This window comes from Lithobates pipiens, unplaced genomic scaffold (assembly GCF_037356315.1).
Source record: "Lithobates pipiens isolate NorthernLeopardFrog02 unplaced genomic scaffold, aLitPip1_a1.2 Scaffold_27, whole genome shotgun sequence".
Taxonomy (NCBI): Eukaryota; Metazoa; Chordata; class Amphibia; order Anura; family Ranidae; genus Lithobates; species Lithobates pipiens.
In genome coordinates, this window is record NW_027507788.1 from 166,038,707 (window position 1) to 166,062,984 (window position 24,278).

The 24,278-nt window shown below is 42.4% G+C and overlaps 1 protein-coding gene across 2 annotated transcripts in view; it reads right to left on the bottom strand.

Annotated features, from left to right (window-relative positions):
- Nucleotides 1–2,704: 2,704 nt before the first annotated feature.
- The window catches only part of ETS1 (ETS proto-oncogene 1, transcription factor), a 51,795-nt gene continuing 30,221 nt past the window's right edge, over nucleotides 2,705–24,278 (bottom strand). The window contains exons 5-8 of one of the 2 annotated variants that reach the window (XM_077457847.1): nucleotides 22,029–22,277; nucleotides 20,913–21,173; nucleotides 6,827–6,945; nucleotides 2,705–4,895 (exon numbers count right to left, since the gene is read on the bottom strand). In XM_077457847.1, the coding sequence (XP_077313973.1) occupies nucleotides 4,680–4,895; nucleotides 6,827–6,945; nucleotides 20,913–21,173; nucleotides 22,029–22,277 (845 nt within the window). In that variant the 3' untranslated portion in view covers nucleotides 2,705–4,679. The remainder of the gene's footprint in view (nucleotides 4,896–6,826; nucleotides 6,946–20,912; nucleotides 21,174–22,028; nucleotides 22,278–24,278) is intronic. The other variant, XM_077457849.1, reaches the window with a different exon arrangement.

The window sequence follows — 24,278 nt, forward strand, 5'->3', positions numbered from 1 at the left end:
ATCACTGGACCCCGGGACAGGTGAGTGTCCATTTATTAAAAGTCAGCAGCTGCAGTATTTGTAGCTGCTGGCTTTTAATATTTTTTTTCCCCAGTGCAATCCTGGTTTAAGACTGTCTGGGCAACTGCTGTTCAGCAGAGGTCATCTGTCCCTGTAATCTTCACAACACAGGTTTCTGTTGAAGATAGCTCTCTAATGATTGCACATGGTCCAGAATTTGCTTTATCATAAAATGTCATTGATGCTCATCCTACATACAGGAAAAGATTCGGATTGTCTATAGAGATCAGCTGACATTCCTGAATTTTATTTTAAACTCACCCTGAGCCCACGTTCACACTGAGGGCGGGTTTGAAATCATGTGAGTTCAGCTTAAGTTGCACGATTTCAAACCCGCATTTCATTGCGAGTCCTGTGCGGGTTCATGCACAGATGTCTGGAAATCTCCCCCGAAGTTGCCAAAAGTAGTTCAGGGACTACTTTTGGGAATCAGCGCAGCACCCCAAAGTCAGCGTCCCACTGATTCAGACCAAGCAGTTACCGGCAATAGGCTCAGTTTTGGCACGTCAAATCTGCCCAATGTGAACATAGGCTAAAATACAGCATTCACCATGATAAAGGCTGGGGCCCCTCCAGAAGCAGCGGATATGGTCACATTGCAATGACATGGAGCACTTTACATACACTGCTGCCCTGGTTAGTGGTAATTCTGCTGGCTGAGAACAGACCAAGTTAATGATGGGAAGAGGTCTCTGCCCTCTAACCTGAAGCTTCTGCTTTTCCTCTTTGATCACACTGCAACCCCAACCCCCACTTCTCCTTGGTAAAGGTGCAGACAAGGGAAAGCCCAAGCAGGGTATGCTGTATGTACAATTCTCAACTTAAGCACCACTTTACTCTTCACCCTGATGTGGGCGAGTTGGCCAAATTAAAGGCACAGTTCACCTTCTGAAAAAATGTATTAAATACACTAGCAATGAGGAAGAAAAAAAAAAAGCGCACTCATTAAAAGTGTGCAATCAGGCCTGCAGAGCATTGTTTACCCTCAGGTCTGTACAGGGGAGTATGGATCTTCTGTTATGCGGTTGGAGGAAGTTCTGTGAATGGGCTACAAATGAGGTGATGTCACTGACCTGCTGCAGATGGGACTTGTAGTATTTCTCATTGATGGATCTAAGAACTTTATGGTGCGGCTCATTGGCCAGAGCTACGCACAGCCACGCTAAACTCAGTCAGCAGATGCACTCTGATTTTTATTTTTTATTTTTTGGGGGGGGGGGGGGTGTTAGGATGATGCGGTATGCGATCATGCTTCATGTTGCACCTGAAATATGGGTATAAAATGAAACAAACAGTCTCAAAGGTGGACTAATATATTTGAAAAAAATGTAATCTATATAGACAAAAAATAAGGCAAATCCCTTTCTTTAATCAATTTTCCTAATCTTAGACAGTCTATGGAGCATACCGCACAGCACTGAATTTTTCGCCCAGCCTGGGAAGGGTTAACCCGAAGGATGTGAGGAATGTATGAAGTACTCTGGCATCCTCTGTCCCCAGATGGGAGCGGATGATATGGTAAGCAGCCTTGTCAGTGCCTTAAATCACCCCTGCAGGCGTGTGACAACAAGCTGCTCTCACAGGAGCACCCAGACATCTATCATGAATGGCAAATATTCCTTCTAGTGGAATGTCCCGTGCCCTCCATATGGGACTTATCAGAGGAGCGGGGGCAGGGAATGCGGGCCATATGGAGGAAAATTGTCCACCAGTCAGCTTTCCCCTGCTGTGTTTCCAACGGATAATGTAAGAAAGCAGCTAATTGGGTGACTGCTCCTTCAGACACAATCTTTACAACCGGCTGAGCAGTAAACCATAATGGCTCGGCAAAACCATAGCATATGTCAGTGTCTTAGAAGTGTATGTCTAGCCAGAACTTTTTTTTTTTTTTTTTTTAAGTGTTGGATAGACTTAGAAAGGCTTAGAACCTCTGTCAGGTTTTTACTGTAATCCGGGGTTGTTAGACCCCTTTCACACCGGGACACTTTGCAGGCGCTACAGCACTAAAAATAGCGCCTGCAAAGAGCCGCTCCTGTGTCTTCAATATGAAGGCGTGAGGGCTTTCACACTGGAGCGGTGCGCTGGCAGGATGCTAAAAAAGTCCTGCTAGCAGCATCTTTGGAGCGTGTATACCGCTCCTGCCCATTTAAATCAATGGGCAGCATGGCTATACCGCCAGCAAAGCGCCGGGGTAGGGTGGTTGGGGGGGGGGTAAAAGCGCCCCGCTAGCGGCTGAATAGTGCCACAAAACTGACAGTAAAGCGCCACTAAAAATAGCGGCGCATTACCGCCGATGCATCCACCGCCTCAGTGTGAAAGGGGCCTTGGAGACATTCAACTCCACCTAATGTCCTAGGAACTGCAGTTTCACCAAACAAGAAATAAGGAAAAATCTGCAACAGAGACACAGACAGAATTAAAAATATACAACTGGGGGGAATTTTTCCATACCCCTGATAGTATATGTTCAAGGAAACACTATATAAAATATTTTTTAAGGACAAGCAAGGTTTAAAATACATGGAAAGGCAAAAAAAAAATAATAATAAATAATAATAAATATATATATATATATATATATATATATATATATATATATATATATATATATATATATATATATATATATATATAATCAAAGCTGAAGTTTAATCTGTACCGGTATATAATTTGCCCTTACTGGTGCCTTCTTCTCCCCTCATTAACATGCTAATGAAATTTTAAAGTAAAACCTTTCCATTTTCATGACATCATTTATTATAGAGCCAGATGTCATCACTAGAGTGTCGTGCTTCTCTATGCAATGCAAATGGATCATGGCTGATGGGAGGGACCAGCAGGTTCCTGTACATAACTTCCTAAAAACATCACAGGATACTGCTAAATTACTCCTCTCAAGAGCCTGCAGCCCTGATGCAAGCATTGGGCTTGTTCTTGGGAGGAGCAAATGTCAAAATGCCTAAAAGTGATATATTCTAGTTTAAAAATAACAAACATGTCATACTTATCTGCTCTGTGCAGTGGTTTTGCACACAGCAGCCCAGATCCTCCTCTTCTCAGGTCCCTCACCGACGCTCCTGGCCCCTCCCTGCTGCCAAGGGCCTCCACAGCAAGCAGCTTGCTATGGAGACACCTGCTGCTGTCCAGACACAGAGCCGTTGCTCAGCCCCACTCCCCGTTTCTCGTTGGCTCACAGACTGATTGACAGCAGTGGGAGCCAATGGCGCTCATTCAACATCACTGGATCAAGATGGGGCTCAGGTAAGTATATGGGGGAGCTGCACACAGGTTTATCATCTTAATGCATTAAGATAAAAAAAAAAAAACCTTCTGCCTTCAAAACTACTTTTAAGGGCAGTGCCAGTCTGAAGGGGTTAGTGTCCCTAGAACTAGCTAATGCTGGATATCCTACAGTGAGGCAATGAGGTGGACTCCATATGATTTTCTGAAGCTTATAATTCACATTGTGAGAAGCTCACCGTGTACAGTGAAATCAGAATAAGTATGGGAAGAGAGTCTCTACAACTGTGCAAGATGGAAATGAAGGTTTAAAATAAAAAAATCATTTTATACATATTATATCTTTTTTTATTTTATTTTATTTTTTTTAGCCTTTCCACGTGATAGATGTACAAATCTGACACGGATTCTAGCCTGTCTCTGTTGCTGTTGGAGATTTTCCCTTACTGGAGAAACCATTGTGACTGGGACAGGATCTCTCCAGTGGAACAGAAGTAAAAAAAAAAAAAAAAAAATCCAGCAGGGATTCTAATGAACCTCCATCCATCACAAACTACAAAGTCTTGGCGGGACTTACACTTTAAGCAGTGTCCTTACTACAACACATAGGATTGTCACAGCTGACCAAAGCCAATAGAGAAACATCTTTGGCACACTTGAAATAAAAAACAAAACAAAAAAAACTTTAAATCTGTACAACTATCTCATTAAAAAAAAAAAACTCTTATAAAATATATACACATATATTTATCATCTCTATAAAAATACAATCTGGGAACACTTAAGATGGAGAGAAGAAAGTCACGTTGGCGGCTCAGTGAGAAAGCTTAAACAATAGCGGAAATTAGGCATTTGGGGCTTATGGCGTTTTATGCGGTAAAATACAGGCAAGGATTGGCTATCATTTGGTTACTGCATTTGCACTTGGGTCCTGAGAAGATTCAATTAACACTGGAGCTCTGTGGTCACATCAGGCACAAAACCTGGACAAGACTTACGTAGGGCTCTGAGCCTTGCGGTACCGTTTCTCTGCTCCGGTACGGATATGACCCGCCTCTGTGGCTGCTTTTCTCTTGCACATATTGTAACTTTTTAAAGGAAATCAGCTTTCAAGATAAAAAGAAAAGGTCAGAAATACTGGCACGACATCGGGAATGATTCTGATTAATAAAAAAAAAGCCATCAACTTGCTCTTCTCTTGGTCCTCGTTCAGCTTTAAGGCAGGAAAGAACCCAGCTAACTTCTTAAGTAGCCACGTCTCTTAATCCCGCCTGGCATGTGGGGAGACCCCTCTTCCCAGAATCCTTTGTGTCCATCTTGCACATTCCCAGAGAGAGGGGCTTTGGTCTTTTTTTTCCAATAAGTCTCTGACAGTGTTTCTATTCGTCGTTGTCCGGTTTAACATCCAACATGGCATGGAGCTCCTCTGGTACATATCCCAGAAGGCTTTGCAAGTCACATACAAAGCGGTAGACATAGCGCTTGCCGGCTGTTTTGTGAATGATGTTCTTGTCGTAGTAGTATCGAAGGCCGCGGCTAAGCTTTTCATAGTTCATCTTAGGCTTGTTCTTCCTTTTCCCCCAACGCCGGGCAACCTGCAGAGCAGAGACAAATTTTATATTTCAAGGGTGGGTTGTTTGAGTAAAATAACGCTGAGGAATACAGAGGTCGACCTCCGCTTCTGGAAAGTCCTTATCAGGCTGACAATGCCAAACCACCTCTTCACAATTAGCAGCAGTGTTGTCAGCCTGCTGTGTGCGCTCCTTCAGTTGGCCGCGGAGCTGCTTATCCGCTAAAGCGGACTGGCAGAGCGACAGCCAACTAAATGAGCGCACACAGCAGGCTGACAACGCTGCTGCCAATTGTGAGCCTGGGACATAGCGTTGTCAGCCTGCATAGTGCTGTTACTGCCCAGATAGGACAAGTAAGGAGCTGCGCCAAAAACTATTTGCTCTTGAAAACGATATGCAGTGAGGCATGATGCCAAACATAATGAAAAATTGATTTTGGATTTTACAGGCACTTGAAATAATGAAGGATGAAGACAATGGAGTAAGGAAACTGGGGATGTAAGGAGTAGAGTGGCAGACTTGTCATTTCTGTCCAGATAAAGGTTATTTTATCAATGCATTTCATAAAAAGACAATGCATTTTTTAGGTTCTAAGAGGACCCCTTTATCTGGGCTTAGGGATATAACAGTAAATTTGTTCAGGACAGCAATGGATAGGACTCCTGAGGAGGAAACTTTTTTTTCATTTACAAATTCTTCTTCCAATATCTAGTTTGACAGCAGATCCCAGAGTAATGATCCCATAATTCTGTCCAGACAGAGGGAAACTTTGCCAGGTACAATAGGGATAGGTTGGAAGTTACCCAAAAATGTGTAATTTCAATAGTGAAATGTCAAAAGAAATCCAAGAAAATGAATAATAGAGAGAATTAATGTCAGAAAAAAAAGCTACAGTATAAGAACATGATACAAAATACAGATTGTAATTGAATAATACCAAAAAACACATGATTGTACAGCAGTGATTTACAAATGCCAGATCCCCCCACAGCCTAAAAAGTGTTTTCATTCACACTTATCAACCCCTTTCCTCCCAACAAGAAAAGCCACACCACTCACCAGGACTAATAGCCCAGTCATTCTGGAAGAACTGTCTGCATTGTTAGTTACAGCCTGTGGGGTTGATTTACTAAAACTAGAGAGTGCAAAATCTTGTGCAGCCTTGCATAGTAGCCAATCGGCTTCCAGGTTTTTTTTTTTTGTCAGCGCTTAAATGAACAGCCTGAAATTATAAGCCAATTGGCTACCAGTTTTACATGTTCTGCCTAGTCCTCTCCTGAAGGTGGCGATATAACCCTAAGGTCAAGATTTAAAGGAGCTGTGTCCGTCAATGATTGAAAGAGAAAAGACATTAGGGAGAAAATATTGGATATATGGAAAGGGAAAGCTGTCTGGTTGAATATTGGGGGGGGTGAGGGTCTGGACAACCTTTTACATTGTTCACTAGGAGCCTGCACACTATAGACCCCATTCGGAAGAAGAGAATAGACCTGTGCCTTGTAGCCAAGGACTTAGAACACCAGAGGGGAGTTGGTTCTAAACAGACATCTGTTGGTTATTAACTTATGTTTACAGATGCATAATATTTAAATGGTCTAGTGAACTGTCCCAGTATACTTTGTAAGTTCCAATATCCTGCAAGTGTATAGGATGTTTCTACACTATAGGAGCCTTTGAGGGATTGCCCACATAAAGTCAGCAGAGAAGATGCTGAGTGACTTGTGTGTTTTATGGACGGAGGTGTAGATGCAGGAACTCTCTTGACGATCTCCCTATACAAGCTTCCACATATGTATAACATGTAACCACAAACATACAAAGAGACCTAATGATCAGTATAACATCAGTCCGCCTATTTTCAGTCTTTTTGTTGGGATTCTGGAAAAAAAGATCCAATGCCACTAAATAAATATCAGCTACAAGAAAAGATGACTGCCCTGTCAGCAGGTACTTACCTCATCTGGGTCAGACAGTTTAAATTCCCAGCCATCCCCCGTCCAGCTGATGAAAGACTGGCATGACTTGTCTGTAAGGAGCTCCAAGAGGAATTGCCAAAGCTGGATTGGTCCACTGCCTAGGAAAGACAGAAGAGAGAGGTCAGCATTGCCTATATATTCCCACCATCATAGATGGTGGTTCCGCATCACAGAGTCAGAATTTCTATCCATTCCGACCCACCAGAAATAGTACAAGGTACAAAGCATGGATACAGAACAGATAAGTTCTGACAGGTTTATATAACTTAATTCCATACACTGCAGAATCCCTAAATGGCTCTCCCTGTCATATGTTCCCCATATGATCACCAAATATTTAAAGTAGGTTTTAGCACCACAACTGGACATTTAGTTTGCACAGTGCGCTGTTCATCATAAACCATTTGATTTCATTTTTCCATAAAAGTCTGTTTTTACTTCTCAGTGCTGCTCGTCTCTTTCCACTACTTTCTCTGGGTTGCACATCTTTGTTCTGGACTTCCTTGCTGATAGTGACACCAGTAGACCGTCACTATGAAATGCGTCAGTAATCATCTTCTGGGGTACATGTGACATGGTGACAATGCAGGAGCACCACTGGGAGACCTGGACATAGTATTGTTACCCACAGGAAGTGCCTGAACAAAGACTAGCAGTCTGCAGATGTGCGTTAGTGGTGTGCCTGACCTTACTTCTGTGTTGTCTGACTATAGACATGTCTGATCCTCTACATTGTAACACCCATGGTGGATTCTAAATTGCCTCCCTGTAGCCATCTTGTACACTAAAACAATATGTCTACACACAGGGCACTGCCCACGGGCCTTCGCACTTTATTAGCGAGACATGTGACCGCTTGATTCCTGAGCATGGCGCTGCTCTGGAAAGTCCCGGAGCAACCGCAAATTGGCTGATAACAGCACGCCTCTGTCCTTCGCTGCAACCCAATGACCCATAACCTGAACAGGGTTCAAAGACTGAAACCAGTCAATGGGACTCACATGCTATTCCTGTGCACAATGGAGCCTGTGTTAGGCCGCAGCCAGTGATGGCGGGCGCAGAAACAGACTTATTATGCCCGTCACATGATAGGAATGCACTGTCCTCACTGGGAAAATATGTCTCCCCATTCAGCTACAGGGGAACCCTGATTCTAAAAATACTGTTGGCCAGAGACAGAACCCCCATTCTGCTCACCAATCACAGTTCTGTCTGGTCTCCAGCCACATAATGGACATTTTATCACAGTGGAAACACAACAGCCTTTAATATGCGCACAGAGAAGGCGGTGGGGGTGCATTTCAGATTCAGAAAGTGCAGCCCGAAGCTTGCCAGGCACAGAGCAGCCTCAAACTGGGTGATGCTTTAGTAATCTAGAATTCACTGGATGGTGATTGAAACGCGTCCCGACCCATGCACACGTTTGGCTCCGTTTTTCAGGCCACAGCTGTTGTGCACAGTGACCGCAAACCCCAAGAGGGCCCTGTGAATGGAAAGTTCCCAGGCTCACGAGAGCATTTTCTGTTTAAATAAGGAAATATTTCTGCAGATATCGCATGGCCTGACACTGGGTTAGTGGCCCCTGCAGAGGCGCCTCTCACCCTCTGTTCTGTGTTTAGTCTTTGTATACAGTAACTTTTATATACACACACACAGCAAACTGCACATCTGCCAAATACAATTCACTCCATATAATCTGTCTGTACGCCATCACCACAGCCTACTGCAGCTTCATCACCCTAACGGCTTCTACCTGAAGCTCATTTTGTAGAGGGTGTGACAAGGAAAACCTGCAAGGCTCCAACTATTCAGGAACTACAAATCTCAGCATGTCCTGCAGTGGACAGCAGGAAGCTCAGAACAACTGCGGGGTCTTGTGGTTCGTCAAAAACCACAGTGCTGCTTTGCTCAGACACACTTCAATCTAAGATGCCATATCCACAATTGTCCTTGAATTGCAGAACTGTGTAAACTCCAACTAGAGGACATTTAGTTTGCTCTGTGCATCATTAACAGCTGCCATGTTTTTTTTTCTAAAACTCTTGTTTTCACCTTTTTCTCATCCTTGGTTACATGATCTCAGTGTGTTGAAATGTCCACTTATAGTCTTCGAAGCCCATATGACAGGGTGACGTCAGAAACACTCAATTAGTGTATGTAAGTTACGGGGCTGGAAGCATGCATGGGGGGGGGGGGTGGCACCCCTGTACCCCTAACGGACGGGCCGCCACTGGATTTAACAATATTAAAAATTACATTAACCCGCTACAACTTCTATGAGATTTTAGTGATTAGGTTTACATCTACTATAATGTTCTGCTATAAGCCTGTATAAACCCCAAACCAAAATATTCATCAATCTGCAGCTCAGAGACTGGCGTGTCTAGAGAGCCTCCCAATGTGGGCAGCGCTGGCCATGAGGAGAAAGCAAGGTCAGAAAAAACCCAATACACACGGAAAATAATAATGTTGTCAGTCACCACATCCCAAGAAATATTTGTATAAAGAAACAAACCCCCAAGGAAACGGGACTTTAAAAGTGACTGAGAACACCAAACGTCAGAAAATAATAGTACAAAAATGTATTGATTACATATAAATATACAAGAAACCATCACAATCTAATACATAAAAATGTAATAATAAAAACAGTGTAGCGCTTCAATAATAATATGTGTAATCAACACAAATTAATTACGTCATTAGTCAGGGCGCATGTGTATATTGATAGACCCTTGGATTGGCCCTTTTGCTGCTGGCCACGCCCAGTGGCGTGTGACGCTTTCCATGTGGGAAGTTGGCGCCAGATTGAAAGGCTCTTCCCTCTTCCACATCTCACACGCCCCCTTCTGTTTATTCAGTCTCTGCACGAATACGCAATATGTGACGTTCGTATGCACACGCCCCACTTCGCCGGCATGCACCTATAGGCGTTCATTAAGTTTGCTGTGATCTGCAGCATGGAACGCATAATAATGAGTAATTTGGCGCCAGGCTTTGAAAGATACCTCCTCCTCACACTTTTGCCCAATGATATGCAAATATACACGCCCCTACTTCACAGACTTGAGCTTTTCTCAACCACTCCCACATCTAACCACATGATACATGCACTTAGTGATTGGTTCAGTCCTTTCTGTGTCATCTCATGTTATGACAGTTTAGATTATCTGATCTAAACTTTACTAAACCGATCATCACGTATCAAGTTTCACCATGATTACTTATACACATCTCCAGGTCACACATTGCTGGCATAACAAAGTAAGAGACATTTAATGATAGAGCTCTATTAGATATCACCGCTGAGAATTTCATAGCTCTGTTTTTGTTATAATATATACAAATCAGCTTGCTCTTGGGTTGGTATAGTGCAGCTTATGTACAATTGACAGTGCAGATCTGATCGTTTGTACCATGACTGGATGTGTTTTTTGTATGCGCTCTGTATGAGCACTAGGGCTGTTTGCAATTCATAAGTCTGATGAGACTGTGAATTATGCAAATACAAACTGACAGTCTCTGGTAAATGTTTAATGTATTCCATGTATACTAACAATGCAGGTGTTACCTTTATGTATTATTGCTTGATGTGTCCCTTGCATATGTTTCATAAGTGATTTGTATTATGTTGCATCCATATATCTGATTAGGCTATGAATAATGTAATCTATTTAGTGTTATCCATGCGTGAGCATGGTGGCTTATTTTTATATTTTTTATTTATTTTTTAGATTTTATTGTCATCAATACCCAGCTAACATTCTGCATGTGTGGTATTTTGAGATGTTATTTGCATTTGCTTATAGTGTCTGAATTGGTATACTTTGGTTTGACTGAATTGTATACTGTCGCTTTAAGAGGTTGTCTGAGATTGGATGTCCCGCCTCTTGATAGGCGGAACCTCTCTCTCATTCTCTATATATTTGTCAGCAATGTGGTGGGTTCCAACATGCCCCAGTTGAAGACACATATGTCGAAACGCGTCGGGCGAGCTGTTGGTACCCCACATTGCTTTTAAGTTCATTTTGTTTTTTTTATGTGATCACTAAGTCATTTGTTACCTTTTGACTTCAATAAACCAACGTTTTTATATCGTTTGACCCGCACCATGTGGAGCCTTTTTTTCTTTTCCCTTCTTTTCATGGTTTTGGTTTAAAACCTCACAAACACCCCCCTCCCCATTCGGGGGAGGCTGGAGTATTGGTCCAACGGGCTGCGTTTGAGCTTGACCACTTCGACCTTTGATGTTCCATCTGAAAGGACCCATCTTTGAGCCTACAACCGCCTGGAGCTCCATCACCAGCTCAACTGACCTCTCTCTTCACACTCTTTGGTCCTTGACTGTGACCCCAAGCCTTCTAGACTCAGCCGTCATATGATTGCGTGAGTCCAACTGTTCCGGTAAGAAGTATTTATCTACTATTGTTACAATCAAGTCTACCTGCATGAACATATTCGTCTAGCACACCATTCTCCTTCCATGTGACGGTTTGGCCACTCCTATGCCATCAACATAGTGGAATGAGTGCCTTATGTTGGACTTTTTCTTTCAGGCATCTAGTTCTATGCGATTTTTTGTCCTGTTATTTTTTTTTTTTTTTTTTTAATTTGTGTTGATTACACATATTATTATTGAAGCGCTACACTGTTTTTATTATTCCATCTGTTGAACTTTGTTTGTTTTTAGTGTTGGCGGCTGTTTTGGCTGTTGTGGTCATTTTTTACAAACCATAGCGCAGTGTTTTCCCCTTTTCTATTTACCTTTGTGACTTATTATCCACTGCAGCTTCTTTTCGTTTTCAGTTTTGTTGCTCTCTATATAATTTTTGGCAATATTGTTTTTCGTACACAATGGATATCTTTGAATATAGGACCTCTAGATCCTTCAATACTGATGGTGTGTTTACATCTAACTCCACTAATACTGAAGTCAGTGGTCTCTTCACCAGACTCAAGAACGTGATGGTCTCAGAAGTTCACCTTCAATGGGACATCGCCTTCTTGAGGCAATATATTAAAGAGAAAATGGTCCCTCGGGGTTTACGTTGGGACATACATCCTCAACAGGGGGAGGTTGAGTTTGATGCCTGGTTCATCTTTTTCAATGAGATGGGTATTAAACTGTTAAATTTCTTGATAGATAAGAAGCAGGCCAGGCTACCCCTCATTGACAAAGAAATCAAAGATATCAAAGAAAAACTTATACCAGCATTGGGTACACCAGAGTATAATACGTTATCCTCCAATCTAAGAAACCATCTGGAGAAAGAGGAAAAAGATCAACGTACTAAAAAACAAAAAAAGTATAATCGTGACGTTAACGATTACAAATCCAATGCTGTTTTTAATTGGCAGAAAAAAATTGGTTCAGAACCGGGTAATGATCCGCCATCAGATATTATGCAACCCGAGGCTATGGAGACCGAAAGAAGGTTAACATATGAACCTCCCCCACCCCCGCCTAGGTCCAGCGGACCCCCTAGAACAAATAACTATGCATATAGATCCCCTGCCCAAGCCCAATACCCTAACCTCCAAGGGAAAGGCTCTAAACCTTGGCATAAGGGTAAAGGGAGAAATAATCAGGGTTATGGCCCAGATAGACATCATGGAAATAACAATGGTGGTCACCAATACACTTCCCGTGAATATAGTAGAAATCGGAGGGATGACAATTATGGTCACAGTAGGGAGGACTACTCACATAGTACTCCAATTCGCACTTATAATCGTTATCTACCCCTTAGGGAAGAGGACCATTTTGATTCTCAACGCGACCCTCCTCCTTACATGACTTACAATGATGAACCTCCGTTTAGACCCCCATATAACCGCAATCATCCATCAGGGCCCCCTTATTATCAGGATTTTCACAGGGATACCCCCATACGTGGAGGAAACCAAAAACCAAACGAGGCACCAGAGGGGGGAGGCGCATCCAGCACAAAAAGAAAAAGGACACAGTAGGTGCGGGCATTTTCAATTTAAGCACAGCAATATTATCAGCAAGTGAAAAAAGTATTCTAGATAAGGGCCTTAAATTCGTCCCACCTAGAAAACTCAACAAATTTAACACATTCATTGATGTGCATAAGTTCATCCGTAAGCTACACATCCAGAGACATTTTTTGTCTCTTCCAAGTGTAACCAATAAAATTTCTCATCCTACATCAGTTAGACACTCTGGTTTGAGCAATCCATCTTTGTTCAACCCAGGTATCTTACCTCCATCTATTAATGTTTTTAAAAATCTCGTTTTAAACGATTTAGACCAGTTACCCATAAAAAGGACACATCAAGACCCTTCTATAGCACAGGGCCTTAAATCTTTATGTGAAAGGAAAAATCTCATCATTCGCCCTGCAGACAAAGGGGGGGGTATAGTGGTCTTAGACAAATCTCGTTACATAGGGGAAATGAATAGATTATTGAGCGATGTCACTACTTATAGCCCTCTACCAGGTGACCCTACCCTTAAATACAAAAAAACACTTATACAGATCATAGACGAAGGTTTTTCTCTGAATATTCTAAATAAGAAAGAAAGAGAATTTATGATCCCACTGGCTCCACGCATTCCGACAATATACCAACTTCCTAAGATACATAAGGACTCTGCCAATCCACCTGGCCGCCCTATTGTGAGTGGTATTAATTCCATCACCTCGCGAATAGGGAAATATATAGATTCCTATTTACAGCCCCTAGTAAGGAATATACCTTCCTACTTACAGGATACAGGTGATACTATTCGACTACTTGAGAATATTGAGTACCATGATGATCTTATTCTTGTTACAGCAGATGTTTCTGCACTATATACTTGTATCCCACAAGATTTAGGCCTGAGAGCTGCTGAATTGTTTCTCTCCAGGGATTCTACACTTCCTGTGATACACAGGAATTTCCTTATGCAGCTATTAGAGTTCGCTATGTCTCATAATTATTTCTGGTTCCAGGGTACCTTTTATACCCAGAACAGAGGGGTTGCCATGGGGGCCAAATATGCACCCAGCCTGGCCAATCTGTTTATGGCCCAGTGGGAGGAGGATGTCGTCTATGCCCTTAACAGGCCTGAACTGGTGCTGTGGGCTAGGTATATAGACGACATCCTCCTCCTATGGAGGGGCAGCCGGCCCTCTCTTGACTCCTTCATGGCAACCCTCAATGCCAATGATCGCGGCATTCAGTTGACCTTTGAGGCCAGTACAACTAACATCCACTTTCTTGACTTAGAGGTTACTATAGTGCAGAAACGCCTGGTCCTGAAGACTTTCTTCAAACCAACGGATCGGAATGGTTATATTCCTGTTGACAGCTGCCATCATCGTCAATGGCTTAATTCCATCCCACGCAGTCAGTTTCTCAGGCTCAGGCGCAACTGCACGAATGTCAGTGACTATATTTCCCAATCTTACACCATCCGTAAGAGGTTCTTGGACAAGGGTTATGATCCACGTACTCTTGATGTCGAGATCCAGGCAGCTTTACACACCGACAGGGCCTCTCTTACACAGAAGAAAGTCAAAACAGTAACAAGTGATAAATATAAATGGTCTTTCTTTACAACTTTCTCCACACAACACAATGACATAAAGCGAATTATTAACAGGCACTGGAAGGTACTACAAAGTGACAAAATTTTGGGTGGGATGATTCCAAATAAAGCTGGAACTATTTACAGGGGAGCTCGATCCATACAAAATGATATCGCTCCTAATGTAATAGATATTCCTAAATCAATACAATTTTTCCCCCAGAGTAAGGGTTACTTTCCCTGCAGAAAATGCAATGTCTGCCTACATAATATGCTGGGTAAGGGCAAAAGTGACTCCTTTACATCTTCATCCACTGCACGTAGATACCTCATGAAACACTTTACCACTTGTGTCACGAGGTACATTGTTTATTTGATCACCTGTCCTTGCAACCAACAATATGTTGGCCGCACTATTCGTAATTTCTCCATTAGAGTCAACGAACATCTTAGCAAAATCAAAAAAGGGTGCGATAAACACCCTGTTCCGAGACATTATCTTGAAAAACACAACAGAGATCCTACGGGCACCCGTTTTCAAATCATTGACAAATTTGTCCCAAACTGGAGGGGAGACTCATGCCTGAGGGGGGTTTCGCGTCTCGAGACAATTTGGATCTATGAATTGAGGTGCTACTCCCCCTTTGGCATGAACACAGATTGGGACATTAACAGCTTTATTAATCAGGCCTAATCTATCTTATTATGGATCACTAGTGCCATATATTATCATTTTTATTATTGATTTGTTTTATACTCCTAACTACTTCTTTAGTCCTCCTTTTCCTCGGTATTATACACCAATATACCTATTATCCATTCATCGGGCACTTTACTTTTCACTTTCACTTCCTAAATTCGCGCTCTCTGCGACACAATTCTCAATTCACCGTATACACCTTGCGTCCCCATCATATATTTTTTCTTACAAAAAATTTTTTTTCTTTCACATATCTCCCTTTCAGATCTCTGCTTGAATCTGGTTATATGCGTTCATTACGCATTTTTTCTAGATCATGTGGGATCTGGGACCGAGTTCCTTTCACATTCTCACTTTTATGTCCAATTTCACTTTTGGCATTAGTTGAGAATATGCCATTTTCATTATATTTTAAGGTCCTTCTTTTTGGGTTTCTGGTACCTCAAAATTTAAATTTATATCTTTCAGGTCAATATGTGCGTAATTTGGGCGCTTTACATCTGACCCATGCGATTATTCCCAATTTCCCATTTCACATAACCTTTGGCTATTAGTGGCCAAATTTTCCACAGTAAGAAGTATAATCTGACGGTTTAGTGATATTTGTCTTTTCTTTTTATTTGTGTACTTGCGTTCCTTTATTTGCGGTATCCTTTTGCCTTTAAAAGCGGTGACATTTCCGTGGTTACCACGGTTACGTCGGGCTCTATTATTGGACGTGACGTGATATCGTCACATCTCCCATAGTCCCCGGGATCATCTCGTTGCTTCCACCCTTGATCCATCACTGCGCATGACATGACGTAATTACGTCATTAGTCAGGGCGCATGTGTATATTGATAGACCCTTGGATTGGCCCTTTTGCTGCTGGCCACGCCCAGTGGCGTGTGACGCTTTCCATGTGGGAAGTTGGCGCCAGATTGAAAGGCTCTTCCCTCTTCCACATCTCACACGCCCCCTTCTGTTTATTCAGTCTCTGCACGAATACGCAATATGTGACGTTCGTATGCACACGCCCCACTTCGCCGGCATGCACCTATAGGCGTTCATTAAGTTTGCTGTGATCTGCAGCATGGAACGCATAATAATGAGTAATTTGGCGCCAGGCTTTGAAAGATACCTCCTCCTCACACTTTTGCCCAATGATATGCAAATATACACGCCCCTACTTCACAGACTTGAGCTTTTCTCAACCACTCCCACATCTAACCACATGATACATGCACTTAGTGATTGGTTCAGTCCTTTCTGTGTCATCTCATGTTATGACAGTTTAGATTATCTGATCTAAACTTTACTAAACCGATCATCACGTATCAAGTTTCACCATGATTACTTATACACATCTCCAGGTCACACATTGCTGGCATAACAAAGTAAGAGACATTTAATGATAGAGCTCTATTAGATATCACCGCTGAGAATTTCATAGCTCTGTTTTTGTTATAATATATACAAATCAGCTTGCTCTTGGGTTGGTATAGTGCAGCTTATGTACAATTGACAGTGCAGATCTGATCGTTTGTACCATGACTGGATGTGTTTTTTGTATGCGCTCTGTATGAGCACTAGGGCTGTTTGCAATTCATAAGTCTGATGAGACTGTGAATTATGCAAATACAAACTGACAGTCTCTGGTAAATGTTTAATGTATTCCATGTATACTAACAATGCAGGTGTTACCTTTATGTATTATTGCTTGATGTGTCCCTTGCATATGTTTCATAAGTGATTTGTATTATGTTGCATCCATATATCTGATTAGGCTATGAATAATGTAATCTATTTAGTGTTATCCATGCGTGAGCATGGTGGCTTATTTTTATATTTTTTATTTATTTTTTAGATTTTATTGTCATCAATACCCAGCTAACATTCTGCATGTGTGGTATTTTGAGATGTTATTTGCATTTGCTTATAGTGTCTGAATTGGTATACTTTGGTTTGACTGAATTGTATACTGTCGCTTTAAGAGGTTGTCTGAGATTGGATGTCCCGCCTCTTGATAGGCGGAACCTCTCTCTCATTCTCTATATATTTGTCAGCAATGTGGTGGGTTCCAACATGCCCCAGTTGAAGACACATATGTCGAAACGCGTCGGGCGAGCTGTTGGTACCCCACATTGCTTTTAAGTTCATTTTGTTTTTTTTATGTGATCACTAAGTCATTTGTTACCTTTTGACTTCAATAAACCAACGTTTTTATATCGTTTGACCCGCACCATGTGGAGCCTTTTTTTCTTTTCCCTTCTTTTCATGGTTTTGGTTTAAAACCTCACAAACACCCCCCTCCCCATTCGGGGGAGGCTGGAGTATTGGTCCAACGGGCTGCGTTTGAGCTTGACCACTTCGACCTTTGATGTTCCATCTGAAAGGACCCATCTTTGAGCCTACAACCGCCTGGAGCTCCATCACCAGCTCAACTGACCTCTCTCTTCACACTCTTTGGTCCTTGACTGTGACCCCAAGCCTTCTAGACTCAGCCGTCATATGATTGCGTGAGTCCAACTGTTCCGGTAAGAAGTATTTATCTACTATTGTTACAATCAAGTCTACCTGCATGAACATATTCGTCTAGCACACCATTCTCCTTCCATGTGACGGTTTGGCCACTCCTATGCCATCAACATAGTGGAATGAGTGCCTTATGTTGGACTTTTTCTTTCAGGCATCTAGTTCTATGCGATTTTTTGTCCTGTTATTTTTTTTTTTTTTTTTTTAATTTGTGTTGATTACACATATTATTATTGAAGCGCTACACTGTTTTTATTATTCCATCTGTTGAACTTTGTTTGTTTTTAGTGTTGGCGGCTGTTTTGGCTGTTGTGGTCATTTTTTACAAACCATAGCGCAGTGTTTTCCCCTTTTCTATTTACATAAAAATGTAGCTCAAAGTGTGCAACCCGACGATCGTTTCAGGCAAACCTGCCCTTCTTCAGGGGATTTATAGACATGTACAAGCAACAATTATTGCAAAGAATAACTGTGTCTGATGCCCCACATAATCACGAATGACTGAAAACAATGGAAAACGGTTCCCCGCAGGTCATAGGCAGCACTGACACCCAACGAGGGTCCCTCCTCTAATCCACTCCAAAATCACCAAACCTGCAAATACTCTGTAGACTTAATATAGATAAATTCCAACTTGACCCTTATACGGACAGCCTTGTGAGAAAAATTGTCTCCAGATTGGAAGCACAAGGGAAGAAAGAGTATCTTCAATGTTCACAATAGAGTATCTAACTGTATATGGCCAAACAAAGGCAAAGAAGTGAAGTCCGGTCATTCATCGCGAAAATGCCACAATTGTGCTCACTGGAATGAAGGGCTGGACGGCTATACTGACTGTAACAACACGCCGCTCAGCTCCGCCGTACAAATCGCCAATATGTGGTACAAGTGATCTGCCGCTAACAGCTAGGAGAATGCATGCACTCTTTCTACACTTGCAGAGGATAATGTCTATGTCTGACTTGTGTACATATTTGTGGCTCAGGACAGTGCAGATGTATAGTTTGTATATGTCTTCTGTGTTTAGGAATGAGATTTGTTGCTGAGGGCTGTGTCCATATGTGACCAGCCATTGCTGGAGCGCAACTATGTCCTCAGGGACCCTGTGCGGCAAGAATTACTGTTTACAGCTGCAGAAGTATGCAGAGAGAAATGAGAGAAGGACTTTGCAATGTGTATATAAATAATTATAAATCATTTTCTGCACTTTTTATAACAAGGATTGAAACCATTGCTTACAAAATTAGGGAAAATGCTATAAAAGTATTTTAGCAAACGGGTGTACCTAATAAAGTGGGTGGTGTGTGTGTGTGTGTGTGTGTGTGTGTGTGTGTGTGTAGTCAGCAGCTGCAGTATTTGTAGCTGCTGACTTTTAATTAAAAAAATGTCGGTGGACTCCCTCTTTAAAGTGGTTGTAAACCCTTACAATACACTTTTTGCTACAGGTAAGCCTATAATAAGGCTTACCTGTAGCTACCCGAGATCTCCTAAACCTGCATGGTTTAGAAGATATCCCCTGTATCTGCATGTGCTGACGTCATCAGCACATGCACACTGTCTATCAATTTTATATGTATAATACTTGTGTCACTGGATGAATATTGATTGTTTAGAAGTGCTACACTGTGTGTGTATTTTATATATTATATATATATATATATATATATATATACACATATATATACATATACATACACATATACATACACACACACACACACACACACTGCTATGGGAAGGCGGCAATCCTGCACTGACCATATAATATTTCTCCAAAGGAACACTCCAAGGAGGACAAATTTTCATTCAAAATGACTCTGAAGAACTCGGCCTACCTGCTGTAATTCTGCCAGTCACCTCTGCACCCAACTGCCCGCTACCTCAATCCTTTAGAAGCCATGTTTTCTGGATAATAGTAGTTCTCCGATTGGTCTTACTTGCTGCCTGCAGTTCGGTTGCTCTTTAAACAAAGGGACTGCATGATACTTCTAACTAGCAGTTACATCTCATATGTATGTGAATACTGTAACTTTCTTATGACAATGCACACACAGATCTGTGTCACCCTGCAATCCTGCTATACATCTCTGTGCTGGGTGGTAAGTGCAGCATAGGGTGGTGTGTAAAGAGCGTGTGCCTCAGATAATATCAGCTTAGTCACACAAAAGGTGTGAAAGTGAATTGTGACGGAAACTTCTCGCTGCTTCTCACACTGCTCAGAGCAACTTATCAAAGTGAAGAATCATGACCCAATTTAAAAAGCTGCAGAAGCTGAGATAATTCTGCAAGGTGCTGAGTGGGCAGACCGAAGTGTCTCTACCACCTTGGTCTCATTATCCATACTGGCTGAACGAAGAAATCCGAGAAATTCGAAGTATTAGACAAAGTATAACTGTCACCATGAGGCCATAGAATCACAGCTGTGTCAAACCGAGGCCCATATACTCCAGTTGTTCCCCAATTATGGACCTTTAAATGTCAAACACACACACACAAACTATAGACTTTCATGTCCTGTTCTTCTATACCCCACTATGTACTGATAAGATTCCAAATGTAGTAGCAATCTGTACACCTCTAAATGTTCTCCCTCACTTTTGCCTGTATACCTCCAAGTATCCCCACCTACTAAACTACACTATGGCCCATATACCTCCAAGTAACACATACTTTACCCCACTATGGGCCCCGTATACCTCTCCATGGATCTGTGTACCTCCAAATATTCTCCCTCACTAAGGGCCCACAAAAAAAAAAAAAAAACGTGGCCCCTACTATACCCCACATATCTTTAAATGCATCCCCCCCTACTACATCCCACTATAGGTTCATATACCTGCAAACACTGCCTCTTACTAAACCCCATTTTGAATCTGTATACTGCCAAATGTGCCCTCTCCACTATGGACCTCTAAATGTCCCCATCTACTATACCCTACTATGGGGCTGTATACCTACTAAATGTCCTCTTCCAGCATACCCGCTTGTATACAGACAAACGTTCACCTATGGGCCCATATTCATCAAGATGTAGACCTGCTATACCTCACTATGGGCCCATCTACCTTCAAATGTTCTTCTATTATAAGTTTATAACCCCCTACAGACCGATAGAGCACCAAATGTTTTCCATACTACAACTAAGAATTGGTCTTCTATACTTACACATGCTTGACAACCCCCTCCCCTCTCCCCAACTGCCTGTACTACAACCCACTGCAGACCTGTATATGTCCTTACATCTTCATATCTCCTCCCCTCATACACGCTACATCAGGCCCACTGCTTCCGTCACACATTGTCAGCCTACCTGTGTATCCTGCAAGGGCAGCGGCAGGGATGACTGGCTTGTCTTTATTCAGCTCGGCCCGGTCCCTCACATAGTCCTTGAAGGTTCCTTTTGGTTTGTGGTTGGACAGTGCAGGTGGGTAATCCTCCGAGTCAAAGCTGTCATACGATGGGACACGCTGCAGGCTATTGTACGAAGACTGGCTGCTCCATGACTGAGTGAGGCGGTCACAGCTGTCGTGACTCTCGATACTCTCAAATGACTCCTGTCCGCCAAGCTTGCCTGTCCACAAACACCAGCCCGTTACTTAAGTGACAGCTGAAACCTTGACAAAACAACGTCTCGCTATTGTGGGGTCAAAGTCCTATCTGTGGTACCCGCATTAAGTGGCACTGACTTGTGGCAAACGGGTCAATCGCCCACAACAACCAATCAGCTGCTTGCCTTCAATGCACAGTCTGTGCTAGAAGCATGGCAGCTGGAAAGGGAGTGGCTGCTATGGGTGGCACAGACACCAAGCTCTTATGGGTCACGTCCTATCACTGTGGACATGCTCCGTAAGGATTTTAGATCAGAGGAGTTGTATGTCAGATATTACCCAGTTTAATATGGATGACTACATTTGGGGAGACACGGAATGAATGTTTTCAGAGTTTTACTGTCTCCCAAGTGACCGGCCAGACCCATTGCACATCATCTGTCATATCTGAGATTTAGCTAAACTGGGCATAAGTTGTGACAATCACAGTGAGCATTATCACCCTCCATGTTGTTTTAAAATCAATCAATCATATTCTCTCTATTAGTTATTTTACCAGAGCCGGTCACATCTAAATTGGTTGCCATCAGTGAATAGTTTTTTCTACTTTGCTAACAGAGACATAGAGAATTAAATTAAATTACTGTAAATTTATACGGACTCTTCAGAAGATTCTGAACTGCCTGCCAGCTACACCCAAACAGAACCTACATTAGCACTGCAATACATTGAATTTAAAATAATTGCGCCAAAAGTCAAAATGCCAAAAAATTCCTAATGAATGAAAATACATGAACGGGTGGTGATTTGTATGTCTGTTCTGACCAGGGTAAAGCTGCGGCTCAGGGCCCAGAATACAGTCTGTGGATCCCTCTTACCTCGACTGATCCTGCCCACACACATGTTGTCCGGTGACACCACCTCCTGCTTGATCGTGAAGTAGTCTCCCTGGAGAGAGTCAGGCTGTAGGGGGTCTCTCAGGATGGGGGAGGGGTAGTCCGTCTCATATTTCAAAGACAAGAGTTCCTCCGAGCTGATGGGGTGGAGGGTCTGGTAGGATTCTGTGATGAAGCTGGGCTCTGAGAACTCCGAGGGGGGAACGCACTGTGCATGTTCGCTTCCGTAACCTGCAAGGGAGGATGAGGCTGATGTCACCGAGAGGATACAAACCATGGCTGATGACATACAAATTAAAACAAATGCTGACCCTAACTGGATTATGTTTTGCTTGCTCTGTGCAATTGTCTGTTTTAAAAGGTAAAAAAAATCTGGGTTTATCCTTTTTCCCCCCTCACTTTGCTGCAGGAGCCCCCAGGCGCCCGCCCCCCCCCCCCCCCCCACCCTGTCAAACAAATCCAGTGACACGCAAGCGGGCCGAGTCCCTCTGTCTATGTTAATGGATGCAACAGCAGGACTTGGGAGTGCACAGTGCCCCTATGGAAAGCTGCTCTCCGTGGGGGCACTCGATGAAGGGGTGGAGTCAGGAGCACCGGCGGGGCACCCCAGAAGATGAGGATCGGGGCTGGTCTATGCAAAACCTTTAATCAGAGCAGGTAAGAATAACATGTTTGTTTTTTTCTAAATTATACCTTTACAACCCCTTTAACTAGAAAGAGGCAGATTTTAAAATATTGCTAATAATAAATACTAACTAAGCTTCTATGAGATTTTACTAAGTGGGTTTAGCCTGCCCTGTATTAGACACGCACTTCAAACACAGGAAAATATACACAAGCCATTTAGTAGTGGAATTGCTAGACGGTAGAGATTTTTTTGCAGAAAAAGACATGCAAAGTCTCTTCTCTCAAAAAAAACTTCTTTCCACGGGCATTTTTAAAAAAATTTGTGTACGCTGTGTGGTGCTATTTAAGATACATTCTCAGACCATTTCCAGCATCGGTAAGATGTGCCAGGGATGATGTAACTTGCGGGCACATGTGCAAGAGTTACATCTGTGCCCAGCCAATGGCTGAAGAGAATTGTTGCAGGAGCCACAAGAATTGGCAGTAGAGATGGTGCTGTTAGGGGACCCAACGGTAACAAGTGCGTGGACCCGCCCTCTTTGGGGGGGCAGCACAGAAGGAGGTAGGTGTGTGCCATAGCCTGCTAGTATCTCGTGAATACTTGCAGAATATCGTGAAAGGCCCCCCCCCCCCCCCCCCCACCAATGAAGTTTACTTCTGCTTTACTCAAACGCTGGCACAAATTCAGCTTCAAAAAGATGAGAAGTCTGGCAAAAAGTTGCAATGTCAAGTAAAATCCATAGAACCTTTATTGTTATCTCAACAAGACGAAAGAGGAATCCATCACACAGCAAGGCTGGCACGTATCAGGCTTTCCCTGACCTGGCACCATTTTTTAAATAAATTTGTTTTTATGAATTTAGTCTCTTGCATACGCAATATAGAGAGAGATACAGACATAGCATCCATTATAAAAAAAAAAAAAATGACTGTCAGAAAACACAAGATAATATAAAACAAAAACGCAGTACAGAATATCAGTAGTTCTTAATTGGACTAGTATCAAGTCAGAAACAGTAACTGTCATATATACAATGGTGTAGAGAAAGGGAGGCAACGATCCTTATGGTTTAATTCTGATATCAGTTTTGCATGCAAGATGTTGAATCTATTTTTAAATATATTTAGATAGGAACCAAGGAAACAGAGAAATGAAGGTTCTGGCTCAATTTTCTACATATTTCTTGGTGTTTATACAGATAATGTAATAGAGATAGCAGTGGGCTGCAGCTGTCCAGACCCGGGCGTCCTTCACAGTCTACATAGATTGTTCAGATTTGTGGGTCTGACGGCTCACAAAATGATCATTCTGTGTTTGAGTACCTTACACTACGATGAAAGGACCACCATAGAATGCTCTGATGTATTGTCCTGCTGGGCCCCCTAAGAGAAGTGTGCACAGCAAGCTTTTGCAAAGCAATTGTAAAGCTTTCAGCAATCTTTTGTAGCTTTTGTTGAAGCATTTTAGAGAAAACTTTCCTTCCAATATGGGGTTCTTCTACATAAATCATGATGTTAGTGCTGACTGTAACTTTAAACAAGCTGCTTGGCTGCAGGCTTTCAGCAAGCTTCAAGTAGTTAAGAGTTCAGCTCTTCCATTATAAT